Raw genomic sequence first — 24,584 nt, 5'->3', positions numbered from 1 at the left:
ACTCCAAATGAATGATAATGTTGCTCCGTAACTGCTGGATGTGGAAATAAGCAACTGTTTGCCAACAAGTTAAACATATCAACTTAAAAGGTGATCATGCTGTATATCAGTGTTGTGTTCACAACTTGTTTCCGCTCCCCCCAAATGGCCTAAAAATCGGTTAAAGCAGGTTTCTAGTTAAAATTTAAACCTGTTCAAATTCATTCCTTTATACCCAAATAGGAAAAGTACAGTAATGACATTCCCATTTGCCTGAGTTGTACTTTGTGATTAGTGCTAATTAGCAAATGTTAGCATGCTAACACACAAACCAGTATAATTAAAATGGTAAACAATATAAATATTAAACAACAGAAGGTTGGCATTGTCACTGTGAGCATTCAGCATGCCTACATTAGCATTTACCTCAAAGCACTTTAGTACGAAAGGGCCTGTAAGTAGACGTATATAAATACGGACGACATATCTCCATTTCCTGCCGCTATGCAAAGGTGAAGCCGAAATATCCTGTTTCCGGAAACTGCCATCTTGCTAGTGTGACATCATTTGGAGTCAAGGTCTGTGCAGTAGAGTCGGGTGGCGGGATGAAGGCCAGTGGGACGTGCCCCCTCAGCCGTCCCACCACCTGACAGAGGTTTGAGAGCAGCTGTCACAGCTGTCAATCATGACATCACACTGCCTTTTTATATCATCAAATAATTAATTAAAGACAAACTTATCAGAAAAATGAGAACTAAAGTACCTAAAATGACAGAAAAAATCTTTGAGAAAAATGTATTTATTGATGTACTCTGATTTTTTTGTTTGGCTTGTGTCCCATCCGCTAACATGGAGGGGGCAGGACTTATGACCTATACTGCAGCCAGCCACCAGGGGGCGATCGAGATGTTTCAGCTTCATTTTTGGGGAACTGTCATGACGTCCATCTTTATATACAGTCAATGGTACAGCCTCACAGAACCATTAGCTGTCGTATTCTCCATACTTATACTGTTATGGCACCAAAAGCCTAAATGTGAGTTATTCATTATTTATTTAACTTGGATTTGAAGTAGAGTTGTAGTTACCTATTTTATTTCCTTCATTTCACAAAAATGTTCTTTAGTTTATTTGAAATGGTTTAAAATGCTCAGTGTAACATTTTCTGCTTGCTCCCAGGATAAACCACATTGAAATTAACTGGTCCCTCGAGAAATCCAGGGAGTGTCCTAGCAACTCAGGAAATAATAAGACAACACAAACATATAGGATGAAAACAAACCACCTCCAATGAAGCAAGATACACGGCCTCACATGGATATATACCATACTCATCCACAATGTAGTAAATATCGCAGCACATTTCAATCCTCCCACATGATTTACAACCACTATAAGATATTTGATATCACCACTCAGTCCTGATATCTACGGGTTGACAGAGGCCCGTGGCGAAGTAGATAGAGCTCAGCAGCTTATGAATCAAATCTAACTTGTCTGGGTATATTAGGCGATGGCTGCTGATAGCCAGCCGTAATGAAAAGACCCAGCAGCGCAGCCTCAAAGGAGAAAGTCTACATGTACAAGCTGGAGATAAGACTGACTCATATCTACAGTCCATCAAAACATACTGTAACACTCCTTTACTTGGATATTAAGGATAGTTGGCTCTGTAAAATGGGTTTATCCCTGAAAGTTTGCTGCAAATACAACATGAGGCATTAGTGTTAGACACAACTGATGAGGTGTGATAAAGGTGTGATTTTTTTTTTTCATGCTTTCTCACTTTTGTGAAATGTTAAACTCCCCACTCAGTATGATCTCAGCGTTCCTGCTAGATATCTGAAAGCATCATTAAAGTAGGGCTGACACCTCGGTGTATATTTGCCTTTCATTCAATTCCAAATGCTCATAGTTTATTTTTCATTGGATTTAATATTTCTCTATTTACTCGATTCAGTATCTGTTCAAAAAAAAAACATGCTGAGAGTACATTTATTAAGCTAACAAAACATGACCTTGCAGCTGCAGAACGGCTGCCTAGTTAATATGGGATTTTCAGTGGTTGTTATTGGGATGCAGGACACTGGCAAACCACTGCGAACAGAAGAAAAGATGCTGAGCAGAATTTCAACAAGAGGCCTTGTACAGTAGCAACACCTTAGCTGATTGTGAGGCAACACAATCAATTTCTGTAAATTTTCCGCCGGCAGGACTTTTCATAGTAGTCAGTGAACTCATTATTCAAATGAAGCTGTTCTTAACTTATTGTAAACAAGGAATAGACCTTTCTGCACTCTTATAGTAAAAATTAATTGAATCTAAGTTGGATAAAAAGATGCCAATCCTCGATAAAACTCCACCTTGTTTCTCTTTTATAACTCGTACAGCCTTCCAAGGTGTCGTTTATGATATAATTAATGCATAACAGTGTTGTAAAGTTTGTCAAAAGCCTCCCACTGGTAGCGATAACAATCTTGGGTTAATTCTCAGGGATGCTTTTGAACTGCTTGAAGGCAGCGGACTCAAGGCTCATTAGCGAGTCACCTCAATGGGGGGAAGCACAGGAAAAGTACATTATGTTAACCAGTCCGTGACCTCTGGCTGTTCTCTGGAAGACCAGAGCCTCATCCTGGAGGAGACCGCTCGGACGTCACGATGGGATCAAGGTGACTGAACAGCATGTCTTAGTATTTTATTGCTGTTTAGCTCATCCTTTAAGGGCTTGGGTGAAACCTATGTGAGGCAGATGTAAATTACACTACAGCAGAGCTTCTCTCATATAAGTAATCTTTAAGTTATCTTTATTTCTGCTTCACACTTCCAAAAGCTCATGCATTAAAAAGTCAAATTCTGTGAAGTCATAATGGGTTTGGGTATTAAGTGCTTCAAAAATTTCTAAAGAGTTGACACTACTTCATATGAATTTGAAAAGTTCATGTTTTTAGTCACACGCACCGGGACCAAATGCGCACCACTCGTTAAATTTTACAGCACTTAATTTCATAATCAGCGTGTGTAGCCGCAGACTTATTTTTCCTCCCGTCTAGGCTTTCATGTGCTCTCAGACGAGGAGGACGCACACACCCACCCACACGCAGCACGTACTCTTTCTGTCTCTCCCACACAAACACACCCACCCATCCACACACACACACACATATATATATATATGCACAGTTTATCATGCTGTATGTGTATATATATATATGTAGATATAGGCAGCTACGTCACCCTGATCCAAAGCTTGCCAATGACACAGCGTAATGCGCAGTGGGACTCATTAAAAACAATAACCATCTCTAACTCCCAGCCACACTCTGACAATGGAGACCTCTTCTACACACACAGAGAAAAACATACTCAGAATTCAACGAGAGAAACGCACTCGGCCGATAAGCACTGACTCATTCACAAGTATTCTTTGCATAAATTAGCCAACTTGCAGGGAGGGGAAAAAAACCCCATAAAGCAAAACGGCAAGTTCTGAGGTTCCTGTATTATTTTTTGCCAATCTAATAGCCTGCAACTGCAAAGATTAAATGTCTAATAAAAGAATAAGAGTGTGCTGGACGGTGTTTACGTGCAGATTACACAGGATTTTAAAAAAGGACGGACACTCTCTTGTTCTAAATATACAGAATATGATGCAGTTCCGATGCCTGTATGAATCATCACTTAGCAGGAGTGCCAGCCTGAGACCTATATTTGCCTCTTTGCTATATATGATAAAGTTGATGCTGTCATGTGCTCAAGACTGCTGATCCTGGATCAGTAGGTGTGATTAGAGGTGTAAATAGAAGGCGGCAAGTGAGGAAACAGTAAGACGAGTCTAAACATCCTCCAATCTGCCTCTCTATTTCAACAAAAAAAGGGGACACAAGCATCCTCATGGCTTCTATAATATTTCATACTTTGGACACGTGCCATGATAATTACAGTGTAGTGTCTGAGACATGGCTGGAGGAACAAATCAAGGATAATGAAAATACCAAAATGAAACAGGGCTATATGAAAGATGCCCTTTTCCTGAGGAGGCATAGGATATTATTAAATATTTAACTGGATTTAAAATTGCATGCTCCTTAAGGGGAATTCTTATGAGCACAGAAACCATTAAACCCAAAATGAAATTTAGTGCATTATTACAGTTGTGTCAATTTGGCTGTATTGTTGGCTGCAGAAGCAAAAAAAAAAACTATATCATGCCAAACAAGTCTTACAGTAAACATTTTATCCATTGGGCCTGATAGATTACGTAACATCTCATTTAGGAGGTTTTGATATCAATCTGTCACAACAAACTATTAAACACAAGTTCTGTAAATTGCAAAGAAGGCAGCATGTGTTTGCTAATGCTACAATATCAGAGTCAATAGTGACATTTTCTCAACTTTTGCAAACAGAGCAAATCTTACTAATTCGACCCAGACAAACCGAGACAGTCCGGTGGCTTTATAGCGCCATGCACGGACCGTCCGTAAAGCATTAATCCGAATAAAACAAAAGATATTTTGAGAATAATAATATTACAACAAAAGCTTACCAAATTTTCTGTCAGCGACGGCAGGTGAGGAACAGAGGCTGAGAGCCAGAGCAGCGAAGAGGATGGGACACCACAGTGGATCCATACCTAAACAGAACTACTAATCCATCGCACACCTACCGCTAAAACAGCATGTTTAACGTCAACTCAGGTGTGAGCTTGCTCGCACGAGACCTGGACTAAAGAGACATGTTTGAGTCGAAGAGAGACGAGGAGGAGAGGAGGAGAAACGCAGCTCAGCAAATATATATATATATATATAAAGATAGCGCTAAACGGCACACAACACAGGCGTTGTTTCAGCACCACAAACAGCAACCAGCTTCACCGAGGAGCCCCTCCTAAGTTTCTGACGTCAAACACACATGGTGAGGAGGGACGCGCGCAGCATGCAACAGCGCCTTGGATGGATGGATGGAGGGAGGGATGGATGGAGGGATGGATGATGAATGATGGCTGCCCGGGAGTCATGAAGACAACATGAAAACTGAGAAATAATACAGAAAGATAAATACACCTTTCCAAATTTAATTAACGAGGGACACATGACAAAACAACACAGCAAAATTACATTATAATAAATGTAGTTATATTATTAAGGTTAAAAATACTTCTGGTCTAGCAGAAAACTGTTTTTTTTTCTTAAGTTACCTTGAATGTATTGCTGTTAGTTATATGTGTTGTGACATTGTTTTTAGTCTGTGTATATTCATTATGTTGTGTACCATGAATTATACAAGATGTTATTTTAGTCTAATTTTAGTTTGGCTCTTTTAATATCTGGCCAGGGACAAGATGAAAAAAGACTTACAGTTCTTTTTTTCTGTTGACTAATGAGCGTTGTCTCTGTCTAATAAATACATTAAAGTACAATTTTGAGGTATTTGTATTTCCATTTTATGCTTCCCACTAAATCTATTTATATTTATTGCTTTCCAGATCAAGATTTTAAATTTAAAAAAACAAACAAACAAAAAAAACATAATAATATTATAAAACACAGCATTGTTATATTAAACCAGTTGTTTCCAGCCTGTGAGCCTTTACAGAAAAGCAGCGTCTTGTTGTTATGAATTGTTAGCAGTTCTATCACCGGCACTTCCCCTAAATAACTGTTGTAAAGGTAGAGGTAAAATAATTATCATTTCACCATAAAACAACAAACAAAAAAAAACATTATAGAAAAGCTGGAAAAAAAACAAATCCTAAATTGTCATAATTTCCATTCAAACTGCTAAATCCTGATTGGTGCTCAGAAGTACATCACAGCGAGCAGAGAAAACAACAAAAATACAGAAATCTCTCCTGTGAAATAACCAAAAACGTCCTAACTGACAGAAGATGATGTGTCACATGGGCCCCGTTGTTTATTAAGATGCTGACAGAGATCATTTGTTTTCAGCACCTTTAAAATGGCGGCATTCCCTTCAAGAATGACGAGAAGTGAGAGGATGATTTATTTCCTGTTTGTTCGGGGTCATTATTTTGCATACTGCTGTACAGTCAAGAAAACCATCTGAGGAAGAAATAAAGATCACGTTTATGTTGATTGATACAGTTTGTTTTATTCTTATTAGCACCTCACAACCACATGCTGACAGACCAACAGATATAAAAACACAGAGATGCTGAAACATGAAAAAATATATGCATTTTATATGAAAGTGTGTTAAAAAAAAAAAAAAACAAGCTTTTAAAGACAAATTCCACTCTCTCATTGCGCAAAGCCTGTGAGACAAGAATTGAGTAACGGGTGCCATCAAGAAATAAATAAACACAGAAAAGTGGAGCCAATCTGGGAATACATGGTAGCAGATCGGCAATTTTTCCTCCAATTTAGATTTTAATCCAAACCAGATTTTTTTAAAAATCGGTCAGTTAAGTAGAAATATTTATTGTGTAATTTCTGTAAGGGAGCAACTGAAAGTCTGTCATGCAAAGAGCAGATATTATCCTCCTTTCCTCTGCTTCATAAAATACACTGTAGAGCAGAAATTACATATCACTATGTATCATATTTCACTATCGCCCCGTTATTTTTAAAGAAGAAAACTTATAAATCCAGAATTTCATTCAAAGTCTTCACAGAAGATTCATAAACAACCCTGTGGAGAAAAGGATAAAATAGTAATTAACAATTAACAGTTTATTTATCCACAGATTATCTCAAGAGAGAAAAAAAAAAAAAAAAAAAATCTCAACCATCTCATTTCCCTCCACCTACCTCTGGATGTCTCTGCTGTCTTCTGTTGTGACGGCGTGTTTGTGAATCTGCTGCTGGACAGATACGGCTGCGCTCTTCAAGCCTGCTTTAGACTGCCCCGCTACAGAGCAAAAAAAAGTGTTGTCTTTATCAGCAATCCTTCTTAATCTTAGGTTTATCTGGTCTGCTGTAACTCAAAACTCTGATGATGAAAACTCACTGTGTCGGACGACGGCCAAGACGTGCAGCACGGCGGCCAGTTCAGTCAGACTGCTGATGGCCTCGGAGTCCAAAGATGAGCTGACCTCTGTCAAAAATGCTCTAAAAGAAACAAACAAGAACTGACCTCAGAACTGTGTTTCTCTTTAATGTTAATTAAGGAGGACAGGAGAGGAAGTGAATAAGCCGACCCGTTTAAAAAGATGGCGGCATGTTAGGTTTTGGCCCTTGTTAGAGGGATTTACCTGGTAACAGAAGGTGATTTGAGGATGACAGACAGCAGGACGCTGGACAGAGGAGGCATGTCCTCCACTGACTCCGGGGTGATTACCTCTTCAGGATGGGTAATCTTTAAAAACATCAGAGCACAGCAGCATTCATCATCCCCTTAATTCAATCGAATTTGATCAAAAATATAATAAATCAATTCTTATCATGTCTGGGATATGGCGGGATATTGGTAAAAGACAAATGCTGTGTCTTCTGCCAGCTCACCTTCTGGAGCGCGTGTCTTTTCTCCACGACGATGATGGCGAAAAGGGTGGAGAAGACCCCGCTGAGAGGGGCTATTTTCCAGGTTTGTGCCACTTGGAGGAAGTCTGTCAGGCCGGGGACAGCTGACTGACACAGCTAAGTCGAGGAAGATAACACAAGAAAACAAAAAAAGGGTAAGAAAACAGCCAGTATACAAACTAAAAACTCCATTATTAAGGGAAGTAAGAAAAAAGCAAGGTTTATGTAGAATAAATACAAACATATCACAACAAAAAAAATGTCTGCGTACCAGTTTCCCCTCCTCTGGTTCCTTCCTAAGTCGGCGAGCTAAGAGCTCTATAATCTTCTGGAAGATGTTGGCCACCACACCCAGTATGACAGCAGTCGCATCCTCCTGACCTTCCTCAGCCTGCTTGTTGTCGTCGTTGTCGGGTGTAAAACTCTCCGCCACCTCCTTCAAAATCAGCAGGAGTGTAGGAATACACAGATAACCTGCCTCTGCAAAGGAAAACGCTCTCTGTGAGGCCGTCACTTCAAATAAAGTAACATGATACAACACGACTATTTTGAGTGTTTCTGTAAAATTCACTTAAAAACTGAGAGTTATTTCAAATTGCATACTCTCCCTTAAAAGCAGACGATTGGAAACTATTTCGATCAAATAATTGTTTTAGTTGATTTGATGCTTTTCTTACTGATACATGATACTGAACTGAATATCTTTGAGTTGTGGACTGTTAGTCGAACAAAAAAGAAAAAGACATTTGAAGAAGTTTTTCAATATTTACTGACATTTTCCAGACAAAATAATTGATCGAGAAAAAATAACTGTCAGATAAAACAGTGATGAAAGTAATCGTTATATGCGAGTCCTATTTGAAACACTCACCTGAGAGGAGGACGAGCGAGCACAGGTGGAGGATTTGACCCTTGAACGTCTCGTCGCCCAAACCCACGAGCAAAACGTCTCGGCACACTGTCAGGAAACTCTGGTAAAATGCATCCCCGTTAGATTGCAGAAAGAATGTTTCAGACACTTATTAAAATCAACGAGTGTGCACAAATCGTGGTGATGCCCGGTTTTATTGGAAATACATATAATTTGAGTGTTTCTAAGTAACCGGTATCCTGTAAAAGCTTTCTACGATGAGGAAAAGGACTGACACAAACACACAGGGGGGTGTTTTCAGTATCTGTTTGCAGCAGCCATGTGGTGACAGGCTGGAGAGTAATTGCACAAATAAGGAAATAAGCCCATTTGAGTGTGGCGGTACGAGCGGGAGGGGGGCATGTGCGGACCTGGAGCCGAACAATCTATGAGAAGTGTTAATTTACCGAGCAGAACTGAAAGTCCCGAAAGCAAAGCGGGACTCTCCACAAAACTTAATGTTCTGGATAACAACTGAACTGTGTATTTTCATTGATAGCTTCGGTACAGGCGGCATCAAGGTGAAAATGAGCTTTTCGCAAGTACAAGACACAAATCTGAACAGGCAATTTATTTACAAGGAGATGTAATTTAATTTGTCAAAAGTCTAGATTTGCCTGCAGAGAAATCATCTTGCTTGGACTGACTTTACAACACGCATAACTGATCTTACAGCAAAAATATTTTAGGAAATGCACATGCACTAAAACATAACACAACCCCCATCATAAAAAGACCTCACCTCGCCTGATAACGGCTATTATGTTTGGCATCAACAGGCGTTAAAAAGCTTCGACGCTGAGAGCATCATGTACTCGAACAAAAAATAAAACGCACTTTCATGTAGAGCTGCAACACCTACAATTTAGAACTGAAATCACAAGAGACCACACAGAGATTTTTCTCTATTTGCCCAGAAGAGATGCTGGTGTTTACTGTGAAACCAGCCGGCCGTTTTCACTTCACTTAATGTGATCTGTTGAGGCGGAATATGTACATATAATTCATTCAAAGCTCATCTGGTTGGGCTCAATCGGAGGAAGTTGATGTAGGCTGTGTTAAATCAGTAGGAGATCTCACCTCAGTTATCTGCGCAGCCAGCGGTGGCGACTTCTCCGAATCCTCGGCGTCTCCGTCGGTACGTTTGGTCAGGAAGGGCAGCACCCTCTCAGCTACCCACGCTGCCACATGCTCCAGAGAGAGAAGGTAGTCGCGGCCTTCGGACGACTAGAAGCGGATGGTGGAATTTTGTTTTTGTGGTTGAAGAAGGAAAAATGTTTAAATTTGGACACATGAAACAAAATATCAGACTCGGTCTTGTCATCTGAGGGTATCTAGCTTAAAAACATGAGCCATTTTGAAAATATGGGTAACAAAAACTAGATAAAGGATGTCTTTGCTCTCAGTAGCTCACAGATATGAACACCTTTATCTGTAATACAAAGCAAAGCCTTGCTTAAAAACACTGGCATGCCCTGGGTAAACTAAAAAAAAAAAACTGTGAAATGAGAGGGAAAGATAAAAAAGATAAAGGAAAGATAAGAAATATGTAGATGGACTCACGTTATGTTGCAGGTGTGCACCGAGGCGGCCGTGATACATGAAGGCTTTCAGTGCGACCTCCACACTGGGACTTCTAGGATCTTCTGAGGCGGAGCTGAGATGAGTATACAGCACCGACTGTCGAGACAAATATCACACAAAAACATACCTTACTTCTCATAGAGGGACTTTCTCAAATACTGTTTCATCTACTGTATGTATACATACTAAATGTATTCAAGCAGTGATACACGGACTCTGACAGGGTGTTTGTTTCTATTAAAAAAAAAGACTCAGATTCTGGTCACATCTTCTGCTTCAAAGCTTTTAGATGAAAGTTTTCAAATCACGTACAGATGTCCTCAACATCAATCAGTCACCCTGCCCTTTTGGTGGTGTTGTTTGGCATTCTAAAAGAAAACCTGGCTGCAAATAGCAACCAATCACATATCATACATCACTGCTCGCCCACTCAAGAAATTATGTTAAATTGACAACTAGAGCCTGGTTGCAGGAGGTCACGTTGTTCCTTAAAATGGGGGAAGATTAAATATACAATTACAGAATAAGTCAGTCTTCTCAAAATGGGAACAATTCTTAAGATTGTTTAAAAGGCTACAAACACTTTCCGAGTAATGGATGGAGATACTTTGAGTTTAGACCATTAAATATAATCTTGTTATTTCACTCTTTCTCAGACTGACGTAAAACTTCTCATCATATTTCAAACATACTGTGTGCTATAGACTGCACCATTACACTGACAACAGTTAATGTTTACCTTCCTTTCTCTTTTTATACTATAGATGTGCAGAAATTGTAGTTATTTGTATAAAGTAACTATCTGATATTTTATAATAAATGTACAGATCTGCTTGCCCCTGTCTTAATTTAATATAATGCTGTATTATGTACAATATTTCAGCAGCTACAGTTGCCCAAATTGTGGTGTTTGTCTTATTATTTCTTTGTCTCGTTTTGGTTTTGTGTGTAAAAGAAAAAGAGGAACTTCCAATATATGCAAGATATGTAAACTGTGACTCAGCTCTATTGAAATGAATTACATCCAACATACCTTCCAGTTTCCTAGAACTGTATGAAGCTGCTTCAGTGGACCCGGACCGAGAGCCAGTACCTTCTCCCGCGATGATGTGCTGCTGAACAGGTACTCCAAGTAAGCCAGCGCCAGGTCTGGTTTGGCCTCCGCCGTCTCCTGGATACGCACTTTTCGACTGGTCTTAGTCTTGTCCTGAAGATGACAGGAAGAGGACTTTATTAAGAGGCACAGCTGGATACATGTTCAGCCTTTCATGTCCGACTCAAGGTTGTTTTTTTGTTTTTTTTGGTTGCACCCACTGACCCCTTGCTTTGGCAGGGCCTCGTTGAGCCAGTCAGTGATGAGCTCGAGGATGTTAGCGGCCTGGCCCCAGCTGCACATGCAGTCTAACAGCTGGCTGTATTGTGTTGGCACCACTCCTGAGTCCATCTTCCTCAGCCTGGACAAGACGCCACAGCTGGGAAACAGGTTAGACAAGAGAGTCAGTAAAAAAGAAAAGTAGGATGGGTGTAAAAGGTTTACAAAAAAAAAATGAAAAACAAAATAAGATGAAGACAGATGGACGCAAATAGCAAGACAAAAAATGAGGCATGACTGCTCACCTGAATGTTGGAACTGCACTTGGGGGCATAAATGAGGCCAGCTGTATGAGAGCAACGGTGCATCGCTCATCCTACAAAAACAAATCAACAAGGTTTTACATTTAAAAACAGACAAAACTGACTCATGAAAGAATAAGTCAGTAGAAAAATACAAACATCACATCACATGGAGGTCGATGTACCTGAAAGGCGGTGAAATATTTGGACATAACATTGCCAAACTTAGCAATCGTGTACTTCTGGGCCTCCTCGTTTTGTTTCAGGGCCTTCTCCACACTTCTCCACAGGATGACCACGATCTCCAGCAGACTCGACATGACGGCCATGTCTTTCCCCAACAGAACAGGTTCAGCCTGCTGAGATCAAACTCTACATTGGATCTCTATAAACTCAGACAAACTATACACAATAAGACCTTAATTCACTTTACTATCAACATACTTTAATATCTCATTAATATGAGGGACAAGAGAGAAAGAGAGAAATAACTGCTATGGATGTTTCTCTTACAGCGCTGTTCTCCTTGTTGCTTTCGTTGAGCTCGGACAGATCGCAGTCAGTCTGGATGCAGCTGTTCAGAACGCGCCGAATGGCCAACATCAGCTTTACTGGAAGACAAGAGAAAAACAATACTTAGTTGTTAAATTATATGCAGCACTAGACATTAAATTGGTAGTTAAAGTTAACATTTGTGCAACTGCAATGAGCTAAATAATTTTCATTTATGCTAATTTCTGGCTCGTCCTTAATGAAGGTTACAAAGCACTTACTGATGTTAGTGGGGGCCATGTGTTTGTAGGCGAACTGGTAGAACTTTCTTGCAGCCATGGGGTTCATCTGAATGAGGGTGATGCACCTACAGCACCACTCCCTCTCCGACTCGTTGACAGGAAGGAAGGACTTGAAGAGCAGATCGACGATGCGCTTGGAGACTGACTGGGAGTCAATAGCCAGGCGAGCCAGCAGGTGGTCCATGTTGCAAACATCCCAAAACTGGAGAGTGGGGGTTCACGAGGCAGGAGGATGAGGAGAAAAGGTTATAAATCACATCTCGTAACTGGATCGTGTCTCAGTGTAATTTGGTTGAATTACACCTGGATCTGTACCAGACACTAAAGTGCATCTTTTTACTACTTCCCTCTAAATACTGTATGTCACTGAATAATTGGTGCATTAATCTGCTAAATTTTCTTTCTAATATTCAGGAGAACATTTAAACAACGTATATACAAAATCAGCACTAATTAATAAGCTTAAGGTGAAAAGAAACCCTACACGTACCTTTGCAGCACGAACTGCTTTCACTTTAATAAGCATATCAAGGAAAGCTGTGCGGACTTTCTCCGAGGTGTCATGAAGGCTGTACTTCAGAGTAGGTAGGAGTTTTTCCAACAGTGGATGGCTGAGAGCGTTGTCCAGGACGATGGTCAGACACTGAGAAAAATATTACACATACTTCGAGTCATCATATATCTTGTCTACTGCCAATACAGTACCAGTGATGCTTATTCGCTCTGCAGTGACAAGAATCTCCTTTCATTTGGACAAGAATGTGATCATTTTAATTCCTATGTCATACTGCTGGTTTGTTTAACATATTTTGCAGCTCACAGTGCATCCTGGATAACAAAGGCTTACTATAGCGACATTTTCCAAGAGAATATACAACAGGAACAAGAGAGAAACTGCATTTCCTACCTTGAAGACCGAGCAACGGACATCTGGGGAGCTGGTGTCAGCCGCTAGCTCCATCATCAGCTTCTTCATAAAGTCTGTGATGACCGTTGGGGGGAGGAGCTCCCAGCACTTGGCCAGGATCTTACAGACCCCAAGGATAGCATTGGAGCGCACAGTGGGATGAGGGTCATCAAGAAGGCCCTGAGGATGACAGACAGGTGGTTGTAGTTGTGGCCCACGTTGGTACCATTATTAAGCCCAAAGATAGTAACATACTGGATAATTTTAGATTATTGTTGCCATTCAATTTCTCAAATGCAAAACAAAAACTGATTGAAAGGTCTGAATGGTTCTCACCATTGCTTTGTCCAGCTGCTTTTGAATGGCCTCATCTATATTCTGGTTGTTTTGATCCGGATCATGGATGGGAAAGGCCTCTGTGAAAATCAAAGTGGCATTTGCACGAACCTCAAAGTTAGGAGCCTGGGGAAATCAAGCAGGAAGACATTAGATTATGTAGAGAAAGTACTTAAATACAACTGTAGTATGAAATTCCATCAATTCAATCTATGTGCGTACACTCAGAGCTTTCCAGAGAATGGGCTTGTAGAGGTTATAGAGCATCTTGTCCACTCTGTTGCAGCCCTTCCTTGTGTGGAAATAGCTCACAATCTGTAAGTGAGTGTAAAGAGATCAGAGAATAAATACACACTGTAGAAACTCAGCAGCTGAAGCCAGTTAGTTCTACATATAATAAGTCTACCTGTCTGACTTTGGCGTGGACAGGAGATGCTCTATGGAGCAAGATCGCATTCTGCATAAAATCCTGTATACACAAGCTCTCAATGGTCTCCAAGAAGTCCCCGCTAGCCTTCTTCCATGCTCTGAAGTAGATCTCTGAAATACTAGCGGTCGCGGTCCTTTAACAAAACAAATTTATATTTAGTAACATGAAGAATAAAAGTGACTAATGTTAATTATAGTGAAAAAGGCTTCTTACTTGCTGAAGAACTCCAGCTGATTTTTGATGGTGCCATGAATAACCCAGATGAAGTTGACATTCCAGCTGAAAAGAAACACCAGGAATCGCTTTCCCTGCAACAATATTCACATTATGAGGCTGACAGCTCCAAGACAAAGCCACAACAATAAGTGCAAAAAAACAGTGACATTGACTCACGCAAACACACACACACAGTTTCCGGATATCACTCTACTCACATCGTCGTTCCTAATGTAGATGGGACGGTGAAAGCATTGAAGCAACAAGTCGATAATCTCCTTATTGTCCTCTGATGTGTAGTCCAGACTCAAAAGCACATCATGGAGACCCCAAACTCTTTGAATCTCAACACCCTGACAACATACACGACACAGAGACATCCTGAGCATGTGTTACAGTTATATAATTATGCAAAATAATGCAACAAAACTACTAGAACTAAAAACAGAGCTTAACAATGAAAACATAACCTTATAATCACAGCAAAAGGCTCAATACTGATTGATTTGACATATAACTGAGTTCATATACTGACTGGTTTCTTCAAAATGAAGCTCTTCTGCAGAGAGATGAGGAAAGCAGAGCGACCAAACTTTTCTCTCTCCTTCAAGCCTTTTTTCCACCAGGCCTCACAGAGTGCTTGAATATGGTGGTGCAGAGGAGCCTCTGAGACGGGCAGCAACGCCAGAACATCTGAGGGAAAAATGCAAAGAGAAATCAGGCATCATTTTAAAACTTACATTATTTTAGCAGAGAGAAAAAAAATGGCAAGTACACCCACCATGAAGCTGATGGGCAATTTCCAGAAGGGCTTTGTAGGAGTCACCGTCTTGTAGAACCTTTAAAGACATTGCAGCCACTAACGTGACGCCGTCCACAACAGCCATGACATGTTTCTGAAAGAAAAGTGAGTATGTTTACAATAACATCAATATCCTACAGCACAAAAACAAACGCAAATCTGAAAGTACTTGGTTATCAAATTATAATGACTGTTTTTTTCCCCATGTATATAGTCTAAACATTACATTTATAAATATAGCAGTATTAAGAACATGACGACTGGTCAACTCACAGGGTCTGCGTTTGACTCCACTTCCATGCCCTCCTCCCTGCCCTGCTCCCAGCGATCAGGAGGTAACTCGAGCAGGACGTCCTGAAGGAGTGAGGACAGTTTCCCCCACAGAGCCTCTCTCTGGTCTCTGGGCATCTCCTGCACCACCTCCTCCACATCGAAAGGCTCAGTTTTGTCCTTCTGCTCAGCAAGTGATAGAAGGAATTTGAGACAGACTGCACACACACACCACTTCTGACAGCTACAAAATCACCTTTAATGTGTGACTACAGGAAATTTGCATTTCTAGTAGTATATGGTCAACAAAAATGTATTGGCTTCATTTATGAAGCTAATTATTGAATAAACTACTTTACAAATGCAAAATGTTGCTTGTCCTTCTATATTTCTAGACCTGCAATGATTAGTTGATCGACAAAAAATTAGTCTGCAACTATTTTCATAATCGATTAATTGTTTTGAGTAATTTCTTCAGAAAAAATGCTGAAATTATCTGGTTCCAGTTTCTTAAATGTGAATATTTTCTGGTTTCTTTATTCCGCTATGATATTAAACTGAATATCTTTTGGTTGTGGACTGTTGGTCAGGACAAAACAAGACATATGATCGATATTTTATAGTCCAAACAAGTAATTAATTAATCAAAAAAATAATAATCTACAGATTATTCGATAATGAAAGTAATCATTAGTTGCAGCCCTACATAATTCATACATTAAATGTTTTGTTTTTCTGTCAGAGTAAGTAAATCAAACACATAACTTTGGGATATGGTAACATTACTGTTTGTTTTTACAAACTAGCTCAATCAATCACTGAAAAACATCAAATCAGATTAATATTAATATATAATAAAAGCAATAGTTGCCAGATGATGATTCGTTTATCACATCTTACAACATACTTAACCTACAACTGTGTGACTGTGGATGATCTTGAACAACAAATAACATTTTTAAGACTATATTTTACACTTAAAATACAACATTTTACCCGTACAGCAGTTTACAACCACTAACTGAATCTCTGACATTGCATAAGGTTTAGACATGTTGTATGATTTAGAGCCACAACACATTCTAAGATAAAAAAAAAAAAAAGTATTAAAAAGGATTAGATTAATCCTGCACCTTCATTTCTAAAGGACGTGAGGGTTTCCTGGTTAACATTAGATGTAGGTTAAGGTTGTGAGAAGTTACTTACATGAAGCTCGATAAAACGAAGGAAGTCCTCCACATTTTCCTTACAGGCGGCTGATAAAAACACCTCTCGCTTGGACATGTTTTCGGTTTTCCAGGCGATGCGATGATTTCCAGAAAAACCTGCGATAGTGTTAAGTTTAGTTTAGTTTGCGCCTAGCTGACAAAAAATTACTGTAAAGAGACCAAAACAAATATGGCAGCCAGTTTGTCCTTAGCGTTAAAAGTGTTATTTACAAACGTTAATCCTTCTCTGTCGGTTGGCGCTATGAGTATAATGACTTCTAATCATGAAATTATAAAATAAGCAACAATAGCTCCTTTTCTTACCTTTTTATTGATAATTGTGCGATCTAGTAAGAACCGACTGACAGCAGACCCATAACAACAGTTAACCCGCGCAAATTTGGATAAGCTGCGTCATGACGTCATGCGTCAACTTTGACGCTTACGTATAGTTGTAGTTTTCATTTTCTGCCACTTGATGGCGACGAATCACAGCAGAGATCATGGACACTGTGGTGTCTCTGCTAGTACCGCGGTTACAGTTGCACACGTGATTTCATTTATGCTGTAGGAAATCTCTCTTATCGGTTAAATAATTCAGTGAAATTATACAGCAAGGTCACATTGGAGGATGGCTATTCACCACACACACACCGCCTACAAAACCACACTTTATATTATCATATTTTCATCCAAAGTTAAAGGATAGGTTCACAATTTTTCAAGTCTGTCTTAAAACAATAGTAAGGCGCCCAAATGAACATTGAAATATTTTTTTCTTGCTGTAATCATTCCTCTTGTTCATACTGACAATTAGAAGATCCCTCCATAGTTAACTTACAATGTCAGCGATGGGGGCCTCCTTCTGTGCAAAAATGTATTTAAAAGTTTATCTGGAGCTAATATGAAACTTCAGCCATCCAAATTAGTCAAATCAAGTAGATATATTTCAGTGTTACAGTCTTTTTAGTGCCAAAGTCCCTCTTTTTGTTACTAAACTTCCACCAGAGAAGAAACACAAAGACGGAATTTGAATTCTGTGTCACAGAATGACTGTGTGGACAGACTGTGGATTTTGGCCCCCATCACTTACATTGAAAGTGCGTTTGAAGGGGATCTTATAACAGCCAGTATGAACAGGAGGAATGATTACAGTGAAGAAAACCTCTTTCAGTGTTCATGTGGACACCTGATTGTTGTTTTAAGACAGACTTGAAAAACTGTGAACCCGCCCTTTACATCAGTTCATCCTTTGTTACCAGACACAGGGACTCATTTTAAAAACAAGCCAGACGATTTTCACAAGAGAAACCATTTATTCATCAAAAGCCAAGAAGAGGCATCTTGTCATTCAAAATTATAACATTAAGAAGGCAAAATTACATAGTGAGTTTTTAAGGCACAGGATAGATAACAAGAGAAGTACTTAAAAGCTCCAACAGTTTTAATTGCTTGGCAAAACATGTACAAGCTGTGTCCTCTTAACAACATACTCTGGCAGCCCCCTGCTCATAAAATACAATAACTGTTGTGTCACTGTTGACTCACATTTGGTTTGAACCCTTATTCAAGTATCCTTTACACTGTTCATGTTACACAGCATTTGTTCATAGCCCTAAAATGTGCCCAAGGTCTTCAGTATCTGAGCCAATGTTCAGAGCAACCAATATTGCACAAAGTCCTCCTAAAACATACAGAGCAATCATTTTATTCTTTGCATATGTGCATTTCACGTTTGTAATCGAGCATAAAGAACAATAAGAGGTAAACAATCAAATAACACTGCATAACAGAAAAAATATCAAAGTCAAAACTGCTACTTTAGCCTACTCTTGTGATTTTATCTTTTCCTTTGGTAAGAGTTTTCTCAGACAAAACAGAATTTGTCACATTTTAACAAATTGGACATTTCTAACAGAATATCAACTTGATATTTACATAAAACACTGAAAACAGAGACAAGGCAGTTGGTGTGTTTTATTACAATATGTTACAATATCTTCCGACCATGATCATCGATGAAATGAAAGGAAATGTTTGAAAAAACATGCTGAAATTATTCCTGTAAACTATATGACAAATGTACATGAATACAACAAAATGATGTGCCCTTAAATTAACATGATCACTATATTACAGCAGAGGTGGTGTCACTATGTGAGGAGGGGGTCTTGAATACTTCTCATGCATTGAGACGACAAACCATCTTCACTCAGATCATACCTGCAAGAGAAAATGATAAAAAAAATATATATTTAAGCACTAAAACTGGCTGTTTTTTGCTCCAGAAATTATTAAACAATGCACAGAGCAAAAATAAAATACAAGTTTACCATTGTGTCCATCCTTTTGATATATCATCCCCACTTAAATCTACCAGCACCTGCAATTTTGAACAAAAAAGAAAAAGAAATGAAGTCTTAAAATCGATGGAGTACTTGGGACTGGAGCTGAAATTGGAAAATACTGAGCCAGAAACGAAAGAGTTACCTTTCCCAAGAGCCCTTTGTGTTTAGACAGGATGCTCCCTCCGTTCTTCACTGCTACATCCAGAGTTCTCCTGTGGAGCTCCACCATAGATACACTAAATTCAAACCTGCAAATACACATGCAAAATCACATTTTATGATACAGATCTACAATGGAATAATTACTCAAATTAAAATTCTCAATTACGTTAAAGGACAGGTTCACAATTTTTTTTTTGAAACAGTAGTCAGGTGCCCAAATGAACACTGACACACGTTTTTCTTGCTGTAATCATTCCTCCTGTTCATACTGACCGTTAGAAGATCTTTTCATAATGTACTTTCAATGTAAGTGATGGGGAACAAAATCCACAGCCTTCCTTCTATGCAAAAGTGTGTTTAAAAGTTCATCTGAAGCTAATATGAAGCTTCAGCTGTCCAAATTTGTCAAATCAAGTCAGTAACTTTCAAACTTACTGTCATTTTGGTACCAAATTCCCTTTTTTTGTTACGATCCTTCCACTGCAGCTGAACAGGAAGAATGATTATAGCAAGAAAAACCTGTCAGTGTTCATTTGGGCGTCTGATAGTTGTTTTAAGACAGACTTGAAAAACTGCGAACCTATCCTTTATAACATACCTTCATTTGGCTCAAGATTTACAGTTTTTTTAAATTAGTTTTTAATGCTTACATTCTTGTAGAATCCAAGAAGGGAACAATAAAAACTGGCCATAAAAGGTAGCTCCAAAGGATTCTTAAAAACAGAGTCGGCTATCACATTACTATGATGATGATATAACTACAATCAGGTGTCAGTGTCAATAAACAGTGTCACTCACAGGCATTTCAAGCATCAGATAGTAATAATATCTACACTAACGTTTGATCATAAACAGGGTTAAGGGTCCTTTTCATTGTGCCGGTCTTCCTTCTCCCCGTCCGACTCTTGTCAGGCAGCAAATACAGGCGGATGAAGGGATCTGAGCCGTCTTTGGTGAAGGCTATCAAGTTACTGAGGACACACAGGACAAAATTGTTTCACTCACATGTTGCCAGGCACATGTTGTTTATGTTACTGGTGCCTATTCACTCTTAAATGTTTCACAGAGAGCAAGATGATCTGCATATTAAAGAATCTCTTCCAACAAATTACAAATGACAGAGACTTGAGCTAAAAAAACAAGGACAAATGTGTGCAGAAAAGTCCTTCCTTACTACCTTCAAACAAGACAAAAACATTACAATGCAGTGTAGAATGGCAGTTGTGGACCTCACCGGCAGGCGTGTACCACCACAATGAGTTTGTTTCTCTGCGAGCTGTGTCGAACAGTCAGCTGGATCTCGCCCAGGGGGTACTGGCTGGGGGCCGAGCCACTATAAACAAAACCAGAGTCAGTCAGTGTCACTTTTAGAGGTTGCAGCAGAAGTTATATTGTATGTGTCTGTCGTTGAGTGGAGGATAGATGGATACGGCTCGACAGGTAGGCTGATAAAATATTCATAAAGATGAATATTCAAAATTCGACATGGAAAACAAACTGAAAATGAAACAGGTCCCTGAAATGCGAGGGAAGAAAATCCAAAAGCAGGAAAAGAAATTGAGAGATGGAGAGCAAATACAAAAACTGCGACAGGAAGGTGGGAAGCAGATATAAAAATAATCATATCTGCCATTTACTTCTGCAGCTGTCGTAGCCTCTGCTGAAGCTCCAAGGTGGCAAAGGGCAGGGAGATATCCGAGGCCAGGCTGGGTGTGGACTCCTTATGAGGCAGGTGTTTCTGGGAGCTGGAGATGCAGGTGCTCAGGCTGGAGGTACTGCGGAGAGGGCTGGCTGAGTACGGCTCGCCGTCCCTGTGTTGGAGGGTAAGAGTGGAGGCGTCTATAGGTGGCGGGGGTGTGAACGAAGGCAGCGGGGATTCTGAGATTGACTGTCTCAGCGAGGGGGTTGTCGTGGTCGGCTGCGGCACACTGGACTTCCTGACCCGGACGGTGGAAGGCTGGTCTGAGGATCCCTGCTTCTCCAGCAACAGGATCTACAAAAAGACAGCAGGAGGATGTTATTAAAGTTGTTGTGCTTTATTTGAAAAGACACAAAATATTAGAATAATACTTTTACTGAAGTGATTTGCAACACTTCTTTATCTAGTGTTGCAAATGAACAGCGTTTTTTTAAAGGGGATTTGGTTAGTTTGTTGGTTTAACATACAACTGTATATTCAAAGTGACTAATCCTTTCTTGTAAAGCGAACTTAATACTGCTCATATGAAAGAATTCTGGTATTTTCAAGGGTGTTTTTACATCATTTTAATCACATTTCTGTTTATGGTGCAATCTATCTTTCTACAACGGTTCCAAAAAGGTCAAATATGAGCCAGTATAACCATTCTCCTCTTTGAATATCCATTATGAATCTTGATATGTTGTTTGTGATCCAATTCAAAAACTATTTCAGGTCGATATTTTGATAGGGCTGCATTCATTCTATTATTGGATAAGGTATGACTCAGTAAAGATAATGAGATTTGTTTTAGAGTCACTGAGGTGCAATGAAATTTACTTGCTATGGTTCACTGTTTTGTTTTTTTCCATGGATTTTATAGTAATTGAAATGATACTGGTATGAGAAGAAATGTCAATACTAGCATACCACATGAATTTACTTTAAAACTATCAATTTTAACATCTCACAGCAAAATTAGCCCACTTGACTGTTCTCTAAACCCCTCCCTTGATAATCGATTGTCCAGTCATAGCTTAGCAACCGTAACCAGGCACAGCAGCCCAGTCAAGCTTTGGATTTCTCCACATGTTCAAGCAAGGGGCTGAAGAAAGATCTTGGAGTGTGGTGTCTCTTTTTTATAGCCTTTTTTAAAACCAAAAGCTTTGTAGAAAAGGTGTAGGAAATGTTTTAAACAATGTGTTTATCTGCTCTAACAACCATGTTTGCATTTACAGTAACATAGTGACTGAGGGTTACTTCCAAGACCAAGGAGCACATTATTAAATACAGTTTATGTAAATAAAAACCCCATTCATTATTAGCAGATCCACTGTAGTATTTCACCCCATGTGAGGTAACCAGAGTTTAGGGTAACGATAGCAGTTTCCATCTTCCATTTTAACAATAAGTGTTTTTAACTATCCTTAATAATACAGTATATAAACAAAAACAATTACTGTACGTTTTTATTCGCATTCAACTCTGCCTGCTACACGCAGCACCCTGCACTATAATGCACAAGTAATTAAAATTAGTGTTAGCTTGTTGTCCTTTGCTATTATTAGAAGTTAAATCATAATGGATGTAACCATCAAGGGCATATTTAAGACCCCTTTTACAAGATTTCCATTTAAAAATGAGTCTGCTGGAAAAATTAAAAAGTCAGCCGGGGTCAGTCACCAGCCTCTGTCTAACTAAATCTGTCTGAAATCAAGGATTAAATTGAGTGCATTTACAGATTTTGAGTCATAGAATATGAGTTATTCATATCCCTGTTTCCAACAGTATCCAGGTTTCTAATCATCTGTCTGCAGTTGTATCTTAATTTCTCACCATCTCAGCCTCTCCTTTCTCTACCAACAAGCAATATTCGGAAACCGAGATAAAGGGTTTAAATGCAACTGTATCCTGGTTTCTATTGGAGTACTCCAGGTAGCCTCCAGGTTTCTCAAAACTGGAATAAGGTGTTTACAAGTGCAAAACATTACCAGGATACTCTAAAAACCAAAATTGTAACCTGGGTACTAGTGCATATGTAAACGCACTCAAAATTACTATGAATTTTAACAGGCGTAGCAACAGTAACTAAGGGGGATGGATCTTAGTAAATGTTCACATTAGGATTGCACTGAAAGCATTAAACGTTAACGTCGTCATCAATTTTTTGTTTATTGTTGACACTGCAATACTTCCTTAGCTATAAGATAAATTCACATGCACTGTATCATTCAATAAACAGCTTTTGTGTTTGAATCAGCACATTTTCAACATCTATTCTCTTTTCCTCTGCCTGAAATGAATAACCCTTACATAACTAATAGCATAGAAGACCAGTGAAAAATGATGCAGTCCATTTTTACCCTCAGGGCCATCTTAAGTTTGATGGTGGAGCTGGGCCCGGAGTTCTTTAGAGGAAAGCACTGAGTCAGCGTCATGTCCTCCTCCGCTAACAGCCCGCTCAAAGGCACCGTCAGATTACCCAGGGTGCACTTCCGCTTGTCATCTTTCACCTGTGCATGAAGAAAGAAGGTCCGCTTTTAAGACATGTCAGCTACTTGCACCGTTTGGTGCATGATCTTTTGAAAAATAGATGTTATCAGTGAAATTTTTAATGTGTCGTCACCTCCACTTCAAGCTCCTGCCTCCTGGGATTGTGAACGAGGAATGAGAAACAATCTTCCCACATAGGCTCCTTGGTTTTGTACCGGATCTTTATGGGCAGACAGGTAGTCGTTTATCAGTCGGTAATTAAAAAACACTTGAGAGTGGCTGATTAATACATTATTCTCCTGGAAAAATCTGTCAGTGGCGTCGTAGTTTTTGTTTTTAGAGCCCAGAATCCTAATATCATCACTGAAATACAACTTCCGTGGATATGATGCTATTAATTCAAAATGAACATATGTCCAGATGTTTTTATCACTTCAGACAGTATATATATCATATTGCATGAGTTGGCTACTTACAAAGTCTTATTAAGCAAATATCAGAAATGCTTCTTTCTGTCAGAGGTTTTTTTGATTGACATTATCTGAGCAAACCATCATCTTACTCTAATCTTCAGGTATGTTAACATGCTGTTTAATGTGCTGCAGCTGAGCAGCTAATTGGCTATTTAGCCTGCTAACTGACATTAGCGGTGCAGAAGGTTACATTTTTCCTCTCTTACGGAATGAAAAACATAACCTCAAATCACAAATCGATGCATTATTTTAGGAAAATAAAGCCACGATAAAATCAGACGGTATACAAACACTACTAATACTTATGACTCACCTTACTCTCAAGTGATTTGTGTCCAACTGTTAATTGGACGTAAGGACTGGGCTCACTGCTGCTCTTCTTTGCAGACTATGAGAGAATCAGAGAGATGGACATTAGATTATTCTCCTCACTACAATGACACACAATGCACAAATGTCAACAAACAATTAGTTAGTTGAGACTCTGTATCCAGCACACGATAGTGAGAGAGTCTGAAAGTCCAGAAGGGAAGACACGTCACCATACATTTTGACAAACAGGGCTGCAGGCAGAGAGGATACCACGGAGACTACCAAGCTTTGTCTCCTCTGGATTCTAATTTTAGCATGCTGGGTTGTGACAGCTAAGTATTATTCAGGATTCCTTACAGAATAATAATACCCTACATTCTGTATCTACAAGCTGAGGGCTTACTCGTTAACCCATCTTTTTTCTCTCGAGGATGGTGCTTAAATTTGATCTACTGTATTTCTCAACAGCACTAAACTCCACATTGTACATGTAGGCTCATTAACACAATCTCACTTTTTATTATGCTACGACGCAGGCTCTTAATGCAGAAAAAATCAAATCGCACAAGGTTTCAGATTAGTAACAT

General features: G+C 39.3%; 3 protein-coding genes across 12 annotated transcripts in view; all 3 read right to left on the bottom strand.

The window, feature by feature from the left end:
• Window positions 1-4,851, bottom strand: part of ptprn2 (protein tyrosine phosphatase receptor type N2) — a 149,867-nt gene extending 145,016 nt beyond the window's left edge. For all 3 annotated transcript variants that reach the window (XM_042399869.1, XM_042399870.1, XM_042399868.1), the window contains exon 1: window positions 4,526-4,851. In XM_042399869.1, coding sequence (XP_042255803.1) covers window positions 4,526-4,610 — 85 coding nt within the window. In that variant the 5' untranslated portion in view covers window positions 4,611-4,851. The remainder of the gene's footprint in view (window positions 1-4,525) is intronic.
• Window positions 4,852-6,567: 1,716 nt separating this feature from the next.
• ncapg2 (non-SMC condensin II complex, subunit G2) lies at window positions 6,568-16,964 on the bottom strand. Of its 2 annotated transcripts, none has more exons than XM_042400033.1 (27): window positions 16,856-16,964; window positions 16,530-16,648; window positions 15,327-15,506; window positions 15,033-15,147; window positions 14,787-14,944; window positions 14,470-14,604; window positions 14,249-14,343; window positions 14,012-14,168; window positions 13,828-13,920; window positions 13,606-13,731; window positions 13,270-13,449; window positions 12,853-13,005; window positions 12,342-12,564; window positions 12,082-12,179; window positions 11,754-11,927; window positions 11,572-11,642; window positions 11,273-11,426; window positions 10,988-11,161; window positions 9,934-10,050; window positions 9,451-9,597; window positions 8,332-8,431; window positions 7,732-7,940; window positions 7,443-7,577; window positions 7,193-7,296; window positions 6,949-7,049; window positions 6,750-6,849; window positions 6,568-6,630 (listed from the first exon to the last, which is right to left on the bottom strand). In XM_042400033.1, exons 2-27 carry the CDS (start codon window positions 16,605-16,607, stop codon window positions 6,579-6,581), a joined length of 3,429 nt encoding a protein of 1,142 aa, XP_042255967.1. In that variant the 5' UTR covers window positions 16,608-16,648; window positions 16,856-16,964; the 3' UTR covers window positions 6,568-6,578. The 2 variants fall into 2 exon arrangements, with proteins under 2 accessions (XP_042255967.1, XP_042255968.1); XM_042400034.1 differs by having other exon boundaries at window positions 11,754-11,924.
• Window positions 16,965-17,826: 862 nt separating this feature from the next.
• The window catches only part of esyt2b (extended synaptotagmin-like protein 2b), a 32,724-nt gene continuing 25,966 nt past the window's right edge, over window positions 17,827-24,584 (bottom strand). For all 7 annotated transcript variants that reach the window (XM_042398945.1, XM_042398938.1, XM_042398939.1 and 4 more), the window contains 9 exons: window positions 23,999-24,073; window positions 23,346-23,432; window positions 23,083-23,232; window positions 20,679-21,034; window positions 20,276-20,374; window positions 19,881-20,012; window positions 19,022-19,127; window positions 18,865-18,914; window positions 17,827-18,754 (listed from right to left, as the gene is read on the bottom strand). In XM_042398945.1, coding sequence (XP_042254879.1) covers window positions 18,685-18,754; window positions 18,865-18,914; window positions 19,022-19,127; window positions 19,881-20,012; window positions 20,276-20,374; window positions 20,679-21,034; window positions 23,083-23,232; window positions 23,346-23,432; window positions 23,999-24,073 — 1,125 coding nt within the window. In that variant the 3' untranslated portion in view covers window positions 17,827-18,684. The remainder of the gene's footprint in view (window positions 18,755-18,864; window positions 18,915-19,021; window positions 19,128-19,880; window positions 20,013-20,275; window positions 20,375-20,678; window positions 21,035-23,082; window positions 23,233-23,345; window positions 23,433-23,998; window positions 24,074-24,584) is intronic.

The sequence above is a fragment of the Thunnus maccoyii genome, chromosome 21 (genome assembly GCF_910596095.1).
Source record: "Thunnus maccoyii chromosome 21, fThuMac1.1, whole genome shotgun sequence".
NCBI lineage: Eukaryota > Metazoa > Chordata > Actinopteri > Scombriformes > Scombridae > Thunnus > Thunnus maccoyii.
This window is presented reverse-complemented; position numbering and strand designations above follow the sequence as displayed.

Excerpts from the sequence above, each read along its gene's own strand:
- ncapg2 (XM_042400033.1), bottom strand. The coding sequence starts at position 16,607 with ATGTCCAAGCGAGAGGTGTTTTTATCAGCCGCCTGTAAGGAAAATGTG. Across the intron at positions 11,928-12,081 it reads GCAACAAGGAGAACAGCGCT|CAGGCTGAACCTGTTCTGTT; the intron begins GTAAGAGAAACA and ends GTTTGATCTCAG. Across the intron at positions 11,427-11,571 it reads AGTGCAGTTCCAACATTCAG|CTGTGGCGTCTTGTCCAGGC; the intron begins GTGAGCAGTCAT and ends CCTGTTTCCCAG.